Source organism: Carettochelys insculpta, chromosome 32 (genome assembly GCF_033958435.1).
Source record: "Carettochelys insculpta isolate YL-2023 chromosome 32, ASM3395843v1, whole genome shotgun sequence".
In the NCBI taxonomy this organism is placed as follows: domain Eukaryota; kingdom Metazoa; phylum Chordata; order Testudines; family Carettochelyidae; genus Carettochelys; species Carettochelys insculpta.
Genome location: NC_134168.1, coordinates 6,768,528 through 6,784,646, shown reverse-complemented (window position 1 = coordinate 6,784,646; position 16,119 = coordinate 6,768,528). Strand labels below are relative to the sequence as shown.

At 43.3% G+C, this 16,119-nt stretch overlaps 1 protein-coding gene and 1 pseudogene across 1 annotated transcript; both read left to right on the top strand.

The window, feature by feature from the left end:
* The first annotated feature begins 6,269 nt into the window (after window positions 1-6,269).
* Window positions 6,270-7,235, top strand: LOC142004831 (olfactory receptor 10A4-like). Its single transcript, XM_074982515.1, has one exon. It carries the CDS (start codon window positions 6,273-6,275, stop codon window positions 7,233-7,235), a length of 963 nt encoding a protein of 320 aa, XP_074838616.1. The 5' UTR covers window positions 6,270-6,272.
* A 2,459-nt stretch (window positions 7,236-9,694) lies between these two features.
* On the top strand, window positions 9,695-13,539 carry LOC142004830 (olfactory receptor 5V1-like; annotated as a pseudogene).
* Window positions 13,540-16,119: the final 2,580 nt, after the last annotated feature.

Below are 16,119 nucleotides of genomic sequence, written 5' to 3'. Positions count from 1 at the left end.
GTGTCATACTGCCTCTGTATAAATCCATTGTGTGCCCACTTCTTGAATAGTATGTTGCCACCAGAGATGGCAGTGGGGTAGTTCGTGCCCGGTGCGCAAAGCTAATTCATCACACCGAGAGTAGAAGAAGAATCTTTATTTGGCATGCCAAGTAAGGCGCAGGGGGATCTCTTGTGCTTCAACATCTTCTGATACCTTATACACTAACAGATATTTTGGAGCATAAGCTTTAGTGGGCAAAGACCCGCTTCATAAGATGCATGAATGGGCGTGGTGGCTTCAGAGGGGTCTTGAAAAAGTGGGGTCTCGGTAAAAGGGAGGGCCAGAGCTGAAAAGGTCTATTCAGCAAGGTGGAAATGGCCCACTATCAACAGCAGTTATCAGAAGAGGTAAAAACAAGTCAGATCAGACAGGGGGATGTGAGCCTTTGTCAAAGTCTAATGGGGAGCTATTAGCACCCAAAACAGAGAAGCTCCTTTGTAAGCTGCGAGCCACTCCCAGTCTCTGTTTAATCCTTGGTTCATGGAGTCAAATTTGCAAATAAATTGCAGCTCAGAGATTTCTCTCTCCATTTGATTTCTGAAATTTTTTTGTTTCAGGACTGTCACCCTTAAATCTGCCACTGAATGCCCAGGGAGATTGAAGTGTTCCCCCACCGGCTTCTGTACATTACCATTCCTGATGTCTGATTTATGTCCATTTATTCTTCTATGGAAAGACAATGCTTTCTCAGTTCTCATCCCCTAGCTTCCCTCCTCTACCCACACTATATTGATGACATCTTCATCATCTGGACCCATGGGAAGGAAGCTCTTGAAGAGTTCCACCGTGATTAAACAGAGACTGGGAGTGGCTCGCAGCTTACAAAGGCAGTTTCTCTGCTCTGGGTGTTGATAGCTCCCCATTAGACTCTGACAAAGGTTCACATCCCCCTGTCTTATCTGACTTATTTTTTCCTCTTCTGATAAGTATTGTTGATACTGGGCCATTTCCACCTTGCTGAATAGACCTTGTCAGCTCTGGCCCTCCCCCTTAGTGGGATCCCACTCTTTAAATACCCCTCTGAACCCACCCCCCACTTCATTTGATGAAGAGGGTCTTTGTCCACAAAAGTTTATGCACCAAAATATCTGTTAGTCTATAAGGTGGCACAAGACTTCTTGCTGTTCTCGAAGCTACAGACTAACACGGCTACCTCTCTGATAAAAGCGATTAGTGTAATGGAGTGCTTGTTATATGATGAGCAATCGATAAGACTCAGACTTTTTGGCTTGGGAGGGAGGCAACAGAGGTGGGACATGGGGAAGTATATAAAATAGTGACGTGTAGAAGATTGATAAGGAAGTGTTATTTACTGTTCATAACTCAAGAACTAAGGGCAGCCAAATGAAATGGATAGGCAGCAGGTTTAAAACGAACAAAAGAATGCTTTTTTTTTCTATTTTACCATCCAATACACTGACGACAGGTGGAACTCCTGCCAGAGGATGGTGTAAAACCCAAGACTGCAACAAGGTTCCAAGAAAAATATGATACGTTCATGGGCTAAGTTTATGCTAGAGGTTTGTAGACCAAATGTGTTTTCTAGACAATACTTGTGGAGTGTCTGCACACAAAATGTGTTTTGTTGACAGAAACTGTTGACCAAAAAAGCTGTGTAGATGCTCTGGGGGCCCCCTTGTTGACAGAGCAGATCAAAAGATCGACCTGCTTTTATGAGAAGACACGATGTGTTGATAGAAATTTTGTTGAAACATCTCTTTCAACAGAAATTCTGTAGACAGATGCTTCTAGTGTAGATGTAGCCATGGAGTACAGGTACATCAGCATAAACTTATGTAACCACTCACAGGCAGACTCCTTCTTTCTCTTAGTAAGTGGCCTAGGTGTCACTACATGGGACACTGAATCACCCCACTGGCTTCTGCTCACAGCCTGACTTTTTAACGTTGCTTACTATCAATAAGTCCTTACCAACTACTTTAGCTTAGGGTTCAGACCAGGCCTCTAACACAAAGGCTTGTATTTGAGACCTTTCTACTACAGTAGCATGTGTGTTTTTGATTAGTTGTGTTACTTTCTCTTGCTCTGACTGTGTGTGTGGGTGTCTTCTTTTGAGTAGAGTTTACTGTTGTTTTATTTATTTGCTATCAAAGTTCCCCAGAATTGCTCGGGAGGAGGGGTGTGGAATGTGTTCCCTGGTCCTGGCCTGAACTCCAGGAAGCGGGCAGGGGAGGTCTTCAAGGCCTGTTGAGTTATTGGTTTATAATTACCAAAACTGTTATGTCATCAACCTAATAAAAACAAAGACATCCTTTGAGTCAGAAGTACTTCTCCCCTCTTAATTTTCCCATTGAGTTTAGCTGTTGTTTCTATTCCCACTGTTCTTGATGCTGTCCAGAGAGTATAGATATGCTTAGCTTTTCCCCTTTGGCTTAAATCAGATGAAGTACCAAGGGAGTTGCCTCCTTTTCACGTGAAGAATAAATAATGACTCAGGATGAGATGCAGGCTCCTTAGTATTGCATAAAAAGGAAGGGGAACCCTCAGGATCACTAACGAGAGAATGAAGTCAAGTGAAGGAGATGGTGGTTGAAGAAGATGGTGATTGACAGCTGAGAGTGAAACCTACATGCCAGTCTTCCAAATGAAGAGATTTTTTCACAGATCATGGAAATTGGTCTGCGAGGTAAAGCAACCTTTTCTCCCTCTTCCTATTTGAAAGGGTAGAAACAGATGGGGAAATAAAAATACACATGTTCATAGATTCCAAGGCCGGAAGAAACAATGGCAAACCTCTTGGACCTCCTGAGGAACACAGCCATAGAGTTTCCATATTAATTCCTACCTCTAAAGGGAAATGATTTTTTATTTTGTTTGTTTGTTTTTTTGTGCTGAATAATGTCTTCCTGAAGCCTTTTCTCATCTGAAACTGAAATGTCACTGGATTTCCAAAACAAACTGGGGTCTAGATGGGTAGGAATGCCAAATTTGCATTCACAGCAACATTGTTATGATTTAACAGAAACCAAATGGGTTCTGCTGGTCAGTTATTAAGGATTGCTATCCCTGGAACTGGCAAAGATGGACATGACAGCTCTCCATCAGGTGGCTCCACATTTCAGTAAAAATTCCGATAGCAACGTGTAGTCAGATAACAGTGCCGTGTAATTAGCAAATCTGATGCAGAATAATAATATTGTACATTGGGACTGATTATAAACAAAAGAGATTTTATTAAGCAAACTGGTAGGATTTAATTAGTTATAGATAAGAACAAACAGATCGAAGTGAGTTACCATATGAAACAAAAGAGAAAACAGATAGCTAATTCTGTTCCCTTCTAAGTTCTTACCCAAAAACTACTGCCTTTATATCAGGTGAAATCTTCAGGTCAGAAATGATCATATCCTCACCTTGGTCTCCAGTAAAGTTCTCTGTCTTTCTTAGCATGTGTCACGCAATTTCCAAGGCAGGTAAGACAAAAGATGGAGGAAGCTGAAGATGAAGGAACTTAAAGATTACTGTTGCTTAAACAGGCTTTTCCCTGGGCGGGAATTCTTTGTTCAAGCATCTCCCCCAATGGGAACAAATTGGATATCAAAATGGAGCCCTGCACGGTGGCATGGCCACATGTCTTCCTAAACCAACCACTGCCCAGGTGTACAGGACAAAGAAAGCACTTTACAAATCATCAGGTTGATGGCTCATTCATTAGGGAAGATAACTGTATCCTTTGGTGACAAGTATCAGATGAGTAGCACAGTTAGTCTGTATCTTCAAAAACAACTAGAAGTCTTGTGGCACCTTATAGACTGACAAATATTTTGGAGCATAAGCTGTTGTGGGCAAAGACCTGCTTCGTCAGACACACGACTCCATTGGGTTGTTCCAGAAGCAACGGAAATGGATTTCATTCACACCTTTAAAACTATAAACAGACGTACACTTCATATTTCCATATTCACATAGTAGAATGATTCGTTCGCAAAAATATGATGTACAGATATAGCAAGTTGTAACATTAAAGTGAAACATAAGACAACGCATTTCGCCCAAAGCATCTCTGAGTTATGCATATTTATATTCAGAACCCATTTCCTATAATGCATGGATGTTGGGGCATGGTTTGTCTCACTCCGGTTTGACCATTTTTGCTGAAAGCAAATAGCGGGAGTTGTTAGATCCTGGAGCGATGAGGCGGGGGATAGAGAGAGAGAAAGGGAGGCAGGAAGAGGCACCCAAGCCCCAGACTGTCCAACATTTTGGTAGCAGAGGGTGATTTTTGTCCTTTGTCGTCAGGTTTATGGACCGAGTGCACTTTGGCTGCGTGACTCAGGCAATTTATCTGCGCAATTTTTGAACTCTGGTTGAAGTGATGAAGTTATTACAAAACGGAGGTATGTGGAAATAGTGCTCCATCGATGTGGAGTTCACTACTTGCTGACATGGGCCAAAGGACAGTACAGGTTGAATCTCTCTAATCAGGAACTCTCTCATCTGGCAAACTCCATAATCTGACGTGATTTTAGTTCACCAGGTGACCATTTATTATGGGTGTGGCCAAGTTTCCCATGGGCCAAAAAAGTTTGTTTATAGTCACCAGTCCTGGCTCTCTTTGTTCTGTGCTGTTATTGAGCTGTAATTTACCCGTATAATGTCTCCTAAGAGCCCAGTAAATAGAGGAACTGTTTATAATATGCAAGAAAATATTGACATCCTCTTGTCCAGCAAATTCTCTCATCCAGCACCAGTCAGGTACCTACTGTGCCAGACAAGAAAGGTACAACCTGTGCCTACCAGGCAATAGGAAGTCATTAACTTTAATGGCTGCACTGTGACTCAGCACTTGGTGCCCTTAGGAAGTGGGCTGGTGGTTGGATTAGTTATTTCACTCAGGTTGTCACAGGTTGGGCTGGTGATGGAGGATTTTGGAAAACAGCAGAAGCAAACCAAATGAATCAGGTGTTGGTCTGGAGACCTATGGACTCAAGACACTTGAAAAGATAGAAGGACAAATTTTTGGATAGAAGATGTTGGATTCCAGCTTGGTTAGCTGTGGACCAACCAAGTAAGATAAGGCTGGCTGGTGTAGATAAGTCGTGAGTTGGTAGCAAAGGATTCCAGACACCCAAGGGGTGTTTCCGAATCTCGGAGAACTCTACCGAATTGAGACAAAGCTGAACAGGGGAACTGCAGATAGGTGTGTTCATTATTTCGGGTAGCTCTGTTTCTCTCTCATGCTGGTAAGTAAATAGGAGTCGGGTTTTAGAACCTTGTACTAACTCTGTCCAGGCATCTGTTGTCTCTCACAGTAAACCAGAGAGCTCACACTTTGAGAGGCATTCTAGCGAATGCACAAGCACAACTAGGAAGGACTGGGGAGAAGGCACTAATTTCAGACCTGGCAAGAGGGGTGTTAGACAGAAGGCCTGCACCTGGAATCCCATAGCCAGGGACAGGAGTTAAACCCTGCCCATCTTCAGTACACTCAGTGCATATGTGATTCAGCATTAGGAATTCCTGGGAGCATTCTGATACATGGCCAACAGGGCGAGCATAACTAGATCCCTGCCAGTGGTGCCAGTGTTGTCCTAGTTTCTTCAATTCAAGTAGATATCCCACAACAATCAGTGCAACACATGAGCATCTACAAGAGTGAAAAATGTTAATGAGCAATAAGGAAATCCCCACCCCCTCGCCAAATAACAAATAACGAGTATTATCAGCTGCTGACTAGTTACTGAGTAAAAGCATTTCTCGGCTCCTATATTTCACATATAACGGAAGGTTTGTAAAAATCATGAATTTTCATGACAACACTTAGATCTTCGAGTTCTGGCGTGAAAATTTTCACCACCATCCTTCTTTTGGAAGCAAAAGGGCTCTTTTAAATTAGGTAGATGATTTTGTGAAAATTTCCATATTCTGCTAAATTGGTAAAAAATGGTGACAAAACAATTATTTTGTCCACCTTTTTATGTTTCAAGAAAAATACAAAGTAAAGCAATTTCCCAAGAACTTCTAAGTTGGGTAGCATGACTGATTATTGGAGCTCTTTTTGGTGGAGTTCGGATGGCAGAATAAGTACAATTTGTTCCACCATGTGGGATACCAGACAAATAAATGGGGTGATCCCATTTGAAAAGGTAAATAGCAATGAATGACGAGTTTTGAACATTTCTGGAATTTGGTAGAAGATGTGGTTAATGTTTATTGTCTCTGAGTTTTATTTTTGGCGTGGTGTTTCCCTAGACAAGACAGTGACAAAGATGGAGTGGAGAAATAAAACGGCCATCACTGAATTCGTCCTCCTTGGCTTTGGGCAGGTCCCTGTGTCACAGGTTCTTCTCTTCCTGCTGTTTCTAGTGATCTACATGGTGACTGTGGCTGGGAACATCCTCATTGTTGTCCTAGTTGTGGCTGATCAGTACCTTCACACCCCCATGTACTTCTTCCTGGGGAACTTGTCCTGCTTGGAGACCTGCTACAGCTCCACCATCCTGCCCAGGATGCTGGGCAGTCTCCTGACTGGAGACAGAAGCATTTCTGTTGTTGGCTGCTTGGTACAATTCTATTTCTTTGGTTCTCTAGTAGGTACAGAATGTTACCTCCTAGTTGCAATGTCTTACGATCGGTATTTAGCAATATGTAAACCTCTTCATTATAAAGCACATATGAATGATCGGTTCTGCTTCCAGCTAGCAGCGGGGTCTTGGATAGGTGCATTTTTGGTTGTTACTATAATTTTCTGTTTAATATCACAGCTAACTTTCTGCAGCCCTAATGAAATGGACCATTTCTTCTGTGATCTCACACCGTTGTTAAAACTGTCCTGCAGTGTCACTCGTGAGATGGAACTTATGACCTTCTTTGGCTCCTTTCTGTTCACTTTGCCACCGTTTCTATTAACCTTGATGTCCTATGTTTGTATCATAGCTGCAATCCTGAGAATCCCTTCTAGTGCTGGACGACACAAGGCTTTTTCCACCTGCTCCTCCCACCTTATTGTGGTGACCACTTTCTATGGGACTCTGATCATTGTGTATATTTTACCTAAAACCAAGATGCTGCAAGAACTGAACAAAGTGTTCTCTGTTTTCTACACAGTCCTGACTCCTCTGGTCAACCCTCTCATCTACAGCCTGAGAAACAAAGAGGTCATGGGGGCTATAAGGAAAGCACTCAGGAAATTTGCAGATTTCATGAGTTCACTTTTTTTAAGGGTGCAATGAAACAGAGCGTGTGAACTATGAGGTTCAGGCATTGGGGCAGAATCTAAGTGCTCTGTTTTCAAAGTCCTGTCTTGTTACTTGTCCAAAGCCAGTGTAAAGTAACTAAAGTTTAACACTCTTGGTTAGATGATAGGATCACAGAATACTAGAACCAGAAGGGACCTCAAAAGGTCACCAAGTCCAGTTCCCTGCTCTCACAACAAGACCAGACGGCATCTAGATCATCCTTGATAGATGTTTCTCAAACCTGTCTCAGCTCACAAGGCCATGGGCAGACAGGATTATGAATCACAGAATCAAAGAACACTAGGACTGGAAGGGACCTCGAGAAGCTATTGATTCCAGCCCCCTGCCCCAATGGCAGGACCAAGTACTGTCTAAACCATCCCTGAAAGACATCTCTCTAACCTGTTCTTAAATATCTCCAGCCATGGAGATTCCACAACCTCCCTTGACAATTTATTCCACTGTTTGACCACCCTGACAGTTAGGAACTTTTTCCTAATGTCCAACCTAAACCTCCCTTGCTGCAGTTTCAGCCCGTTGCCTCTTCTTCTATCCTCAGAGGCCAAGAAGAAGTTTTCTCCCTCCTCCTTATGACTCCTCATGACACCTTTTGGATTTGCTTCAACTCAGTGTCAATTCGGGAGAGTTTACTTTATTAAGCTTACTTCTCTACTGCCCCTACAGAGTTAATGCTGTGGAATGGTTGTTATACAACTATTACAGTACACACGTGAGCAAACAAAAGCATCATACAGCAACGTATATAAGGAGTAAAAGGCACTTGGAACACTTACATCCCTTCTAACACTGGAAGTCCCATCCCCATTGCCTCACACCAGGGCTACAGCAGACATGGCTCCAGCTGGGGGAATCTGGGGCATCTCTGAGGCTGAAATTCCCAAGGGAGACTCTTCAGAGGCAGGACCACACAGTGATTTTATCCTTTAGCTGTTCATCAGGTGAGCGTGCAGCGGTTCAATGTCTCTCTTAGCGTTCTCATGAGACCAAAGCCAAATTGCCATATTTACTGGTTCCCAAATCAAGTGTAGGTATGAGGGGTGATATGACTGCCTGGTGTTTATGTTTGCAGGGCTTAAGGCTGTAACAGGCTGTAACATAACGAGGGGAACTTGGTTCTACTTTGGGAATGGAAACTGCCCTCCTGGCCCTCGGGCCTGCTTATGTCTTTTCACGTGACACCTGCTCTTAAAAATCTCCCATGATGGAGAATCTACAGCTACTGGAAGTAATTTATTCCACTGTTTAACCAACCTGACAGTTAGAAAGTTTTTCCTAACGTACAACCTAAACCTCCGTTCCTTCAATTTAAGTCCAGAGATGAATCTTTGTAGGGAATCAATTGAAGATGTAGACGAGGAAATTGGTGCATTCTGTGCGTTTGAACTAAAAGATTTGCTTATATGTTTTCATGAGTTCTGAGAAGATCACATTGTGCTATCATTGTATGTTTCATGTGAAGAGCAGGGCCATCCTGAGGTGGAGGCAGGGCTTGGAGCAACACCTCTCCCAGTGCCCCAGGCAACCTCCCCTGCACCACAAGCCATGACCCATCCCTGCTCCAGCCCTGCCCTGCCTCCTTACCCTTCCCTACAAACAATGAGGCTTGGGGATTACTTGGAGCCGAGGGTCAGGTGGCTCCACCATGTGCCCTCCCAGCCCTCTGCAACCTCCACAGGCAATAGGAACCAGAGGGGCACTCTGATTCCCACCACTGCAGAGAAATGAGGTGCAGTGGGACAGGATGGCTTGTGTTGCTCTCCCCGCAATGTGGCACTCACCCTGTGGTGAGTGCGTGGGAAAGGGAAGGCAACACCTGCTGCTTCCACCATTTGACCCTTGGCCCTACATATACCCCACCATCCTTCCTGTCCATAGGATGGTTGGAGCAGCTGCCATGGGGCCCCCCAAAAAAGCGTGGGGCCTGGGGCAGCCTCCCTAGTTTGTCCGATGGATGGAGCAGCTCTGTGAAGACCTTGCTTTTATTTGCTGTCAGTGGTGTCTTCTTTAAGGCTAAGGGTACACTATTGATTCTGTTTCAGGATACACTTGTGTGTACACAGGGCCAAACATGTGCATTACATGAAGATTATTGGCAAGTTTGAAATAAGTGTTTATTTTGAACTCCAGTGCAGTGCAGCCCACACTGGGTTCTAAATAAGATGCCTTGAAATGAATTATGCAATTTGCATCATGCTAATTTTCATGGCTTGCTTTGAGCTAGGGCTACACTGGAGCCTTAACCTAACTAAAATTTAAAAAAAAATTTTTTTTCAACGAAAAGTGCGTGGATTGCTCTCAAGTAAAAACAAAAATGTTGCCCGTGTTTCTGACTACCATTCAACATTCGTAACAAACCCCAGGGTGCGTACGGGTCCCCAGGCAACTCCATCACACTGTGAAATGGATTTGCAAATTTATTTTAATGTCTAAAGATGCAGGTAGGCACATATGTCTGGAGGTATAACAGAGTTAGGCTCCTAACTGCACATTAGGTGCCTAAAGCCTAGGTTTAGGTCACCCTGAAAATCACAAAACCTCCACTCAGAGGTGCCTATTCACCCCATGGTCCTGGATGTTTACTCAGAGCCTAAGTTTTCATTGTAGAAGTTTCCTGGTTGCCTATATTTCTGACTCCTGGTGTGCAGACTCCTTGGCTCAGTGGCTTAGCTCCAGAGCAATCCCCAAACCAGGGATGATAGACAGGGAACCACCAATCTCACCTGTGGGGCCTTGCCTGCTATCCCCAAAGCAGGGAAGATATGCAGTCTCACCTGCTGAGCCCTGTCTGTGGGGCCCTGTCTGCAGTCTCGAAACCAAGGGAGATGAAGGGGACCACCAATGTCATCCTGCAAGGCCTTGTTTGCCAGGTGTATTCAGAAGAGGCGTAGTGAGTTCTGGCTCATTCAAAATACAGCTGGAAAAGGAGCCTACCTCATAACTTTTAGTCCATTGGTGAGAACACTCACATGACATCCAATTCCCCCTCTGCCTGATGGGGGGAAGGGTTTAGATGGGGATCTTTTGCCATTCAAAAAAGCAGATTAACCTTTCTCATACAGGGAGCTGGACATGGCTTTCTCTTAGTTTTGTTGTTCCACTTTGAGTTACGTATTCATTGAAGAAGGGTTACCTGAGCCAGGGCTTCCCACCTGTGCGGTAAACATGGCTCCTCCATCCACTCCACTCCAGATCTTTAGCCCAGTGACTAATCACAGATTTCGTCCAAAGTGGACTAGCTTGGACAGGAGTTACTGAGAGCCATCCAACCTAGATATCCCATAGCTCGGTGGTTAGGACATGAATCTGAGAAGTGGGAGACCCTATTGTTTCCCTTTGTCAGGCAGAAGAGAAAATCTATATCTTCAACTTCCCAAATAAGGGCTCTCATCACAAATTACCACCTCCAAGTTCCCTGCTTTTGGCCTTGTGACTTTCACTCCCACCTCTGGTTTTCATTAGTAATCCCACATATTCAGTAAGGCTGGGTCCAGTAGCTCCTTCCCTTTAATCTGTGGGAGGGGCCTTCATCTGGTATCCACATGCCCCCCAGGAACTCAATATTTTGGTAGAGTTATCAGGTGACCACCTACAGCTCCTGCTCCTCCCGCCCAGGTTTTCTCAAAAATACCTATGTCTCCTAGAGTCAGCTTAGGCACCTGACTTTGGGAGAAGGTTGTAGCTGGCAAATCAGAAAGAGGTGCCAGCTTCCCTGAGAGGGAGTTTCATATGTGACTGGTCCTTGTGGGAAAAGAACTGATTTTCTCCTGCGACACAGGAGATCAGATGATGAGTTGAACACGTAAGGTCACTAGGACTGTCTGGGCTGGAACTGAGACATTTCCATTCACATAACCCACCATTAGGGTGCTCTCCATCTACAAAAAGTTTAATTTGGACTTCTGTGCAGAAAGGAACTCGATGAAGCCAAAAGTGGCATAATTTTCACCTTTTCACTGCACCATCTTAGTGTCTGATGTAATGTTCTGCTGACTTCAAAGGACTTTGCAGAAGCCCTTAGACATTGCAGCTGGGAGGAGAATATCCCCACAGGACTTACTAGTTTGGTTTAAATAGAACTTCTGATCATACTCGATAAATAATGTAATTAGGCCCTGTGGGTTGCAAAATGAGACAATATGTCTGTATGTATACATCTGAGTTGGGATATGCTGATTCACGACTTATGGAATGGAGGTAAAAACTGGAAATGATGTATATTTTCATGTAATTCTTTCATAGAGGGCAACAGGCTGGAAAAAGAATAAACAAGAGAAACAAGATTTCAATTGTTGTAGAGGTGAAAGCGAGGGTTAAAATAGTGTATTAAGACCACGGCCAAATCAGAGGTGAAAGATTTTGCTGGTTAATCAAAATAAATGCAGTCATCATTTTCTGGCATTTGTCAAGAACAGGAAAGCAAACCACAATATAAAATTACAGTCAAAATAGTGGGTTTGATTCCTTGTAGTTTTGTATGTTACGTGGTCATTTTACATCTACACCAAGCAAGTGAATCATGGGTGTAAAATGCCACAAGGCAAATGTCATCTTTTAATTATCAAAGTAGAAACTGAAAAATGTTTAGGTCAAAACATCCCCAGCAAATAACAAGAAACAAAGAAGTTTTCTTGCATGAAAATTTTCAGTTGAAGGCCAAAAAATGTCTGTTTTGATAGGTGTTTGCTCTTCTTGATTTCTGAGGAAAAAGAAGGCACTTTCTGCAACAAATTTTCTTTAGTTTAAAATCCTGTTTAAAAGAAAAAAATGGTTTTCACTCTAAACTTTTGACCAGTTCTCATGAGAATAGATATATGAAGGGGATGTACAACGATAGATAGATAGATAGATAGATATGGTGTATGGAGAGAGAGAGATAGATAGATACAGTGTATAGAGATAGATAGATAGGTAGATATTGGCATGATCTTCGTTTGGGTCTCTTCTGAAGCTCAACTGAAGCAGTTAAACAATGCTAATAAACTTGCCATTTTCTCTGATGCCACTGAATGTGACTCATTGGGTGTGTTGAGATTCTTTCTCTTTAATTCTTTTTTTACTGGGTTTTTGTAGGGAGAGGTGGATTCACAAGAATCATATTGTGGTTACTTTTACTTCCATTAAGAGGATTGTAGTTGGCTAGGTTCCATTGTATGATAACATTTATGAGAAAGAAGCTCTTGTTTAAAGAGAATTATTTTGGTGACGTTCTCTAGCCTGCATTACACTCAATAATCACACTGGTCTCTTCTAACCTTGAGATTTCTGAAACACTTTAATTATCTTTTGTGCCCATTTCTTTTAGATCAAGCAGATGGACACAATAGGAAAAGAAAATCAAAGAGCCCTCACTGAGTTCCTTCTTCTGGGATTTGCAGATGTCCATGCAATGCAGCCCGTACTCTTTGTGACATTTTTATTCATCTACACTGTAACCATGGCCAGCAACATCCTGATTGTTCTGGTGGGAGTAGCTGATTGTAATTTACACACCCCCATGTACTTCTTCCTGGGTAATTTATCCTTGCTGGAGATCTGCTACACCACCACCATTGTCCCTAAGATGCTAAGAAGTCTCCTTACAGTGAATTAAGTGATTTTATTCATGGATTGTGTAGCCCAGTTGTGTATTTTTGGTTCTTTGGCCTCCACTGAATGCCTCTTGTTAGCAGTCATGTCCTATGATCGGTATTTAGTGATATGCCATCCGTTGTCTCATTTTTCTGTTATGAACTTCAAGGTTTGCCTTCTGCTAGGAGTTAGCTGTTGGATAACAGGCTTCCTGACAGCTACAGTAACGATGGTCTTGACTTTCACCTTGTCTTTCTGTGCGTCCAAGGAAATTGACCATTTCTTCTGCGATTTCAAGCCTCTATTAAAACTCGCCTGCGGTGACGCCCATCTGGTTGAATTTCTGACTTTCACGGTATCTGCCTTTGTGGCCCTTGCCCCATTTTTATTAATCTTGACTTCCTACTCTAGGATCATCTTGACCATCTGAAGAATCCCTTCCAAAACTGGGAAGCAAAAAGCCTTCTCCACCTGCTCCTCACACCTTCTGGTTGTTTCTATTTTTTATGGCACAATCATTATTGTTTATGGAGCCCCTATAGGAAATCAGTCACCAGCTTTAAACAAGGCTTTTTCTCTGCTCTATACTGTCATCTCTCTGATGTGTAACCCTCTCATCTACAGCCTGAGGAACAAGGAGGTCAAAGCTGCCCTGCGAAAGGTTGGAAGCAAAACCTTAGCTTTCCTAACGAAGAGCAATATCCCATAAAGTGGCTTAAATTAGTGACCAGTGAGTGGCTTATGTATTCTGGAGGTTCAGTGGTGAGAAAGTCAAAGATGCTCAGAGAAGGCCAGCAGCTAGAAGGAATGCTTTCAGAACACTGATGTCCCTAAAGCAAAACTAGCCAAGGAGTTTTGTGATCAACTGTGAATTTCAAAGAAGAGTCAAAGTGACCAGCTCTGGAACAGCCCCTGGGTAAAAGAAATTGACCACTCCATTAATTTGGCAAAACATTCCAAGATATCAAAGGCTGGGTCTACACAAGCCCCTTCCTTTTGGAAGGGGCATGTTAATGAGCGGGTTCGAAAGATGCTAATGAGATGCTTCCATGAGTATGCAGCGCCTCATTAGCATAATGGCGGTCATGGCAATTCAAAAGTGTGGCTTTTCAAATTGTGCGCTGCCCATGGAGATGAGGACCTTCCAAAAGGACCTCCCAGTTTTCGAAAACCCCTTCTTTCTAACACCAGATAGGAAGAAGAGGCTTTCAAAAACTCGGGGTCCTTTCGGAAGGTCCCCGTCTCCACGGGCAGTGCATGATTCGAAAAGCAGCACTTTCGAATCGTCACAGCCTCCATTATGCTAATGAGGCACTCCATATTCGTGGCAGCACCTCTTTAGCATCTTTCAAACCCACTCATTAACATGCCCCTTCTGAAAGGAAGGGGCTAGTGTAGACACAGGGAAAGTGTCTCAATGACTCAGTGAAATAACTCAATGACAGAAATCAAGGACTTTAATGAACCACACCCACTTTTCAATAGGTCAGAAAGTATCCTTTGCAACTCTGATCACTTCCTGGTGTGAATCCTATATGATTAAAACATTACATCTCGCTGACATGTGGCCTATACTCAGAGAAGGGCTAGGGAGTTTCCAGTCCAAATCATATAATCCTAGGGCTGGAAGGGACCTCAGGAGGTCATCTAGTCCAGCCCCCTGCCTAAAGCAGGATCAACCTCAATTAAATCATACCAGCCAGGCCTTTGTCAAAGGACCCAGAAATAACCTTTTAGAGATATACCAGCAGTCATGTAGGACTTTAAAGACTAACAAGATAATTTATTAGGTGATGAGCTTTTGTGGGACAGACCCACTTCTTCAGATTAATAGCATTTCCAATACAGGCTGACAGTTATACAGCATCATCATCTAATAAACTGTTTTGTAAGTCTTTCAAGTGCTACTTGACAGTTGGTTTACTTTGTTGGAATACAGACTAACATGGCTACCGCTCTGTTAGTTTTAGAGACATGTTAGAAAGGTTTACAAATTGTACTTGGGGGTATTCATTTAGATAGACTACATCTTTGAAGTGCAAATCTATATGGTATGGGAATATAAGTAATACTAATTTTGTGTGTTTATTTATGTCTTGTTAGAGGTTGAGAGTTTGACCAGACAGTGCTGGTATATTACCTTGCTTAAGTTGATGCAATTTTTATATGTCTCTTAATGTTTGTGGCAAACTGTATATGAACTACTTAATAGATAAATGAACTTACTTTACTTACCACGATGTTTGACAGACAGAAGGTTACATCCAAAGCCTATTATTCAGCCAGAACTGAATAGTGAAAAGGCTGCCAGAAAATTCCTACAAAGACCCTTGGGATGTAATCCTTTTTATCTTATATTGGCTTGGATACTCAATGGGGAAAGCTTCAAGCTGGGGATTGAGGTCCCTGTACCCCTAATATGGGCATTGAATTGACCACTCTGGAGTGATGCTTTTGCCACTACAAGCCTCCTCCACTCTACTACAAACCCTGAGCTCAGAATGGCATTCCTGACTGCTGTGTTACTAATGTTCTAACCAATACTCTTTCTCTTTTCTTAATTTTTAAAGAAATACCAGAAGCCTGGTTGTAGCTCTGCTTGCAAGCAGAAGTTGGGCTGGAAGAAAGTTCTAGACTTGTTGTAATACGCATCCAAAGTACGTTGGCTGGGCCCCACCCTGGATGAGGGATGACATCCACTGGGGGCTGGACCAGGCCCTGTGCTGCCTGGGTGAGATGACTTCCATTGGGGGATAAACCAGGCCCCATGCTGGCTGGAGGAGGACCACCATTGGGAGCTAGACTGGGCCCAGTGCGGTTTGAGGAAGGGACTAGGGTGAGCAGGGGGAAGCGTCATTGTGGGGGTTAGGCTAGGCCCCACGCTGGGTGGAGGAGGGGCTGGCATGGTGCGGGGGCTCCACTGGGAGGCTGAGCCAGGCCCTGCGCTGGCCAGGGGATCTGGGACTACCAAGGTGTATGTGTGTGTAGGGGGGAACATGGTAGAACCTTGCCCGGAAAGGCAGATGGACGGACACAGCACAAATAATATATATGATTAGTTTAGTTATTAAGCAGTGTCTATACACATGTATTTAAGCTAGGATCTGCAATGTTCATTAACCTGGGTGTAATGTGCACTATCCTTTGGGATTGGAAGAACTTTTTTATGTGATGAATAAGATCTTCAGTGATCCTCATCACATCTGACTTGGGTGACAGGGTTGGGACCTACTGCAGGGTGGCTTTAAGGGAACCAGGTTGTTGTCTTCTGGCAGTTTTGCACTACCTT

Coding starts and splice junctions, on each gene's coding strand:
- LOC142004831 (XM_074982515.1), top strand. CDS start 6,273: ATGGAGTGGAGAAATAAAACGGCCATCACTGAATTCGTCCTCCTTGGC.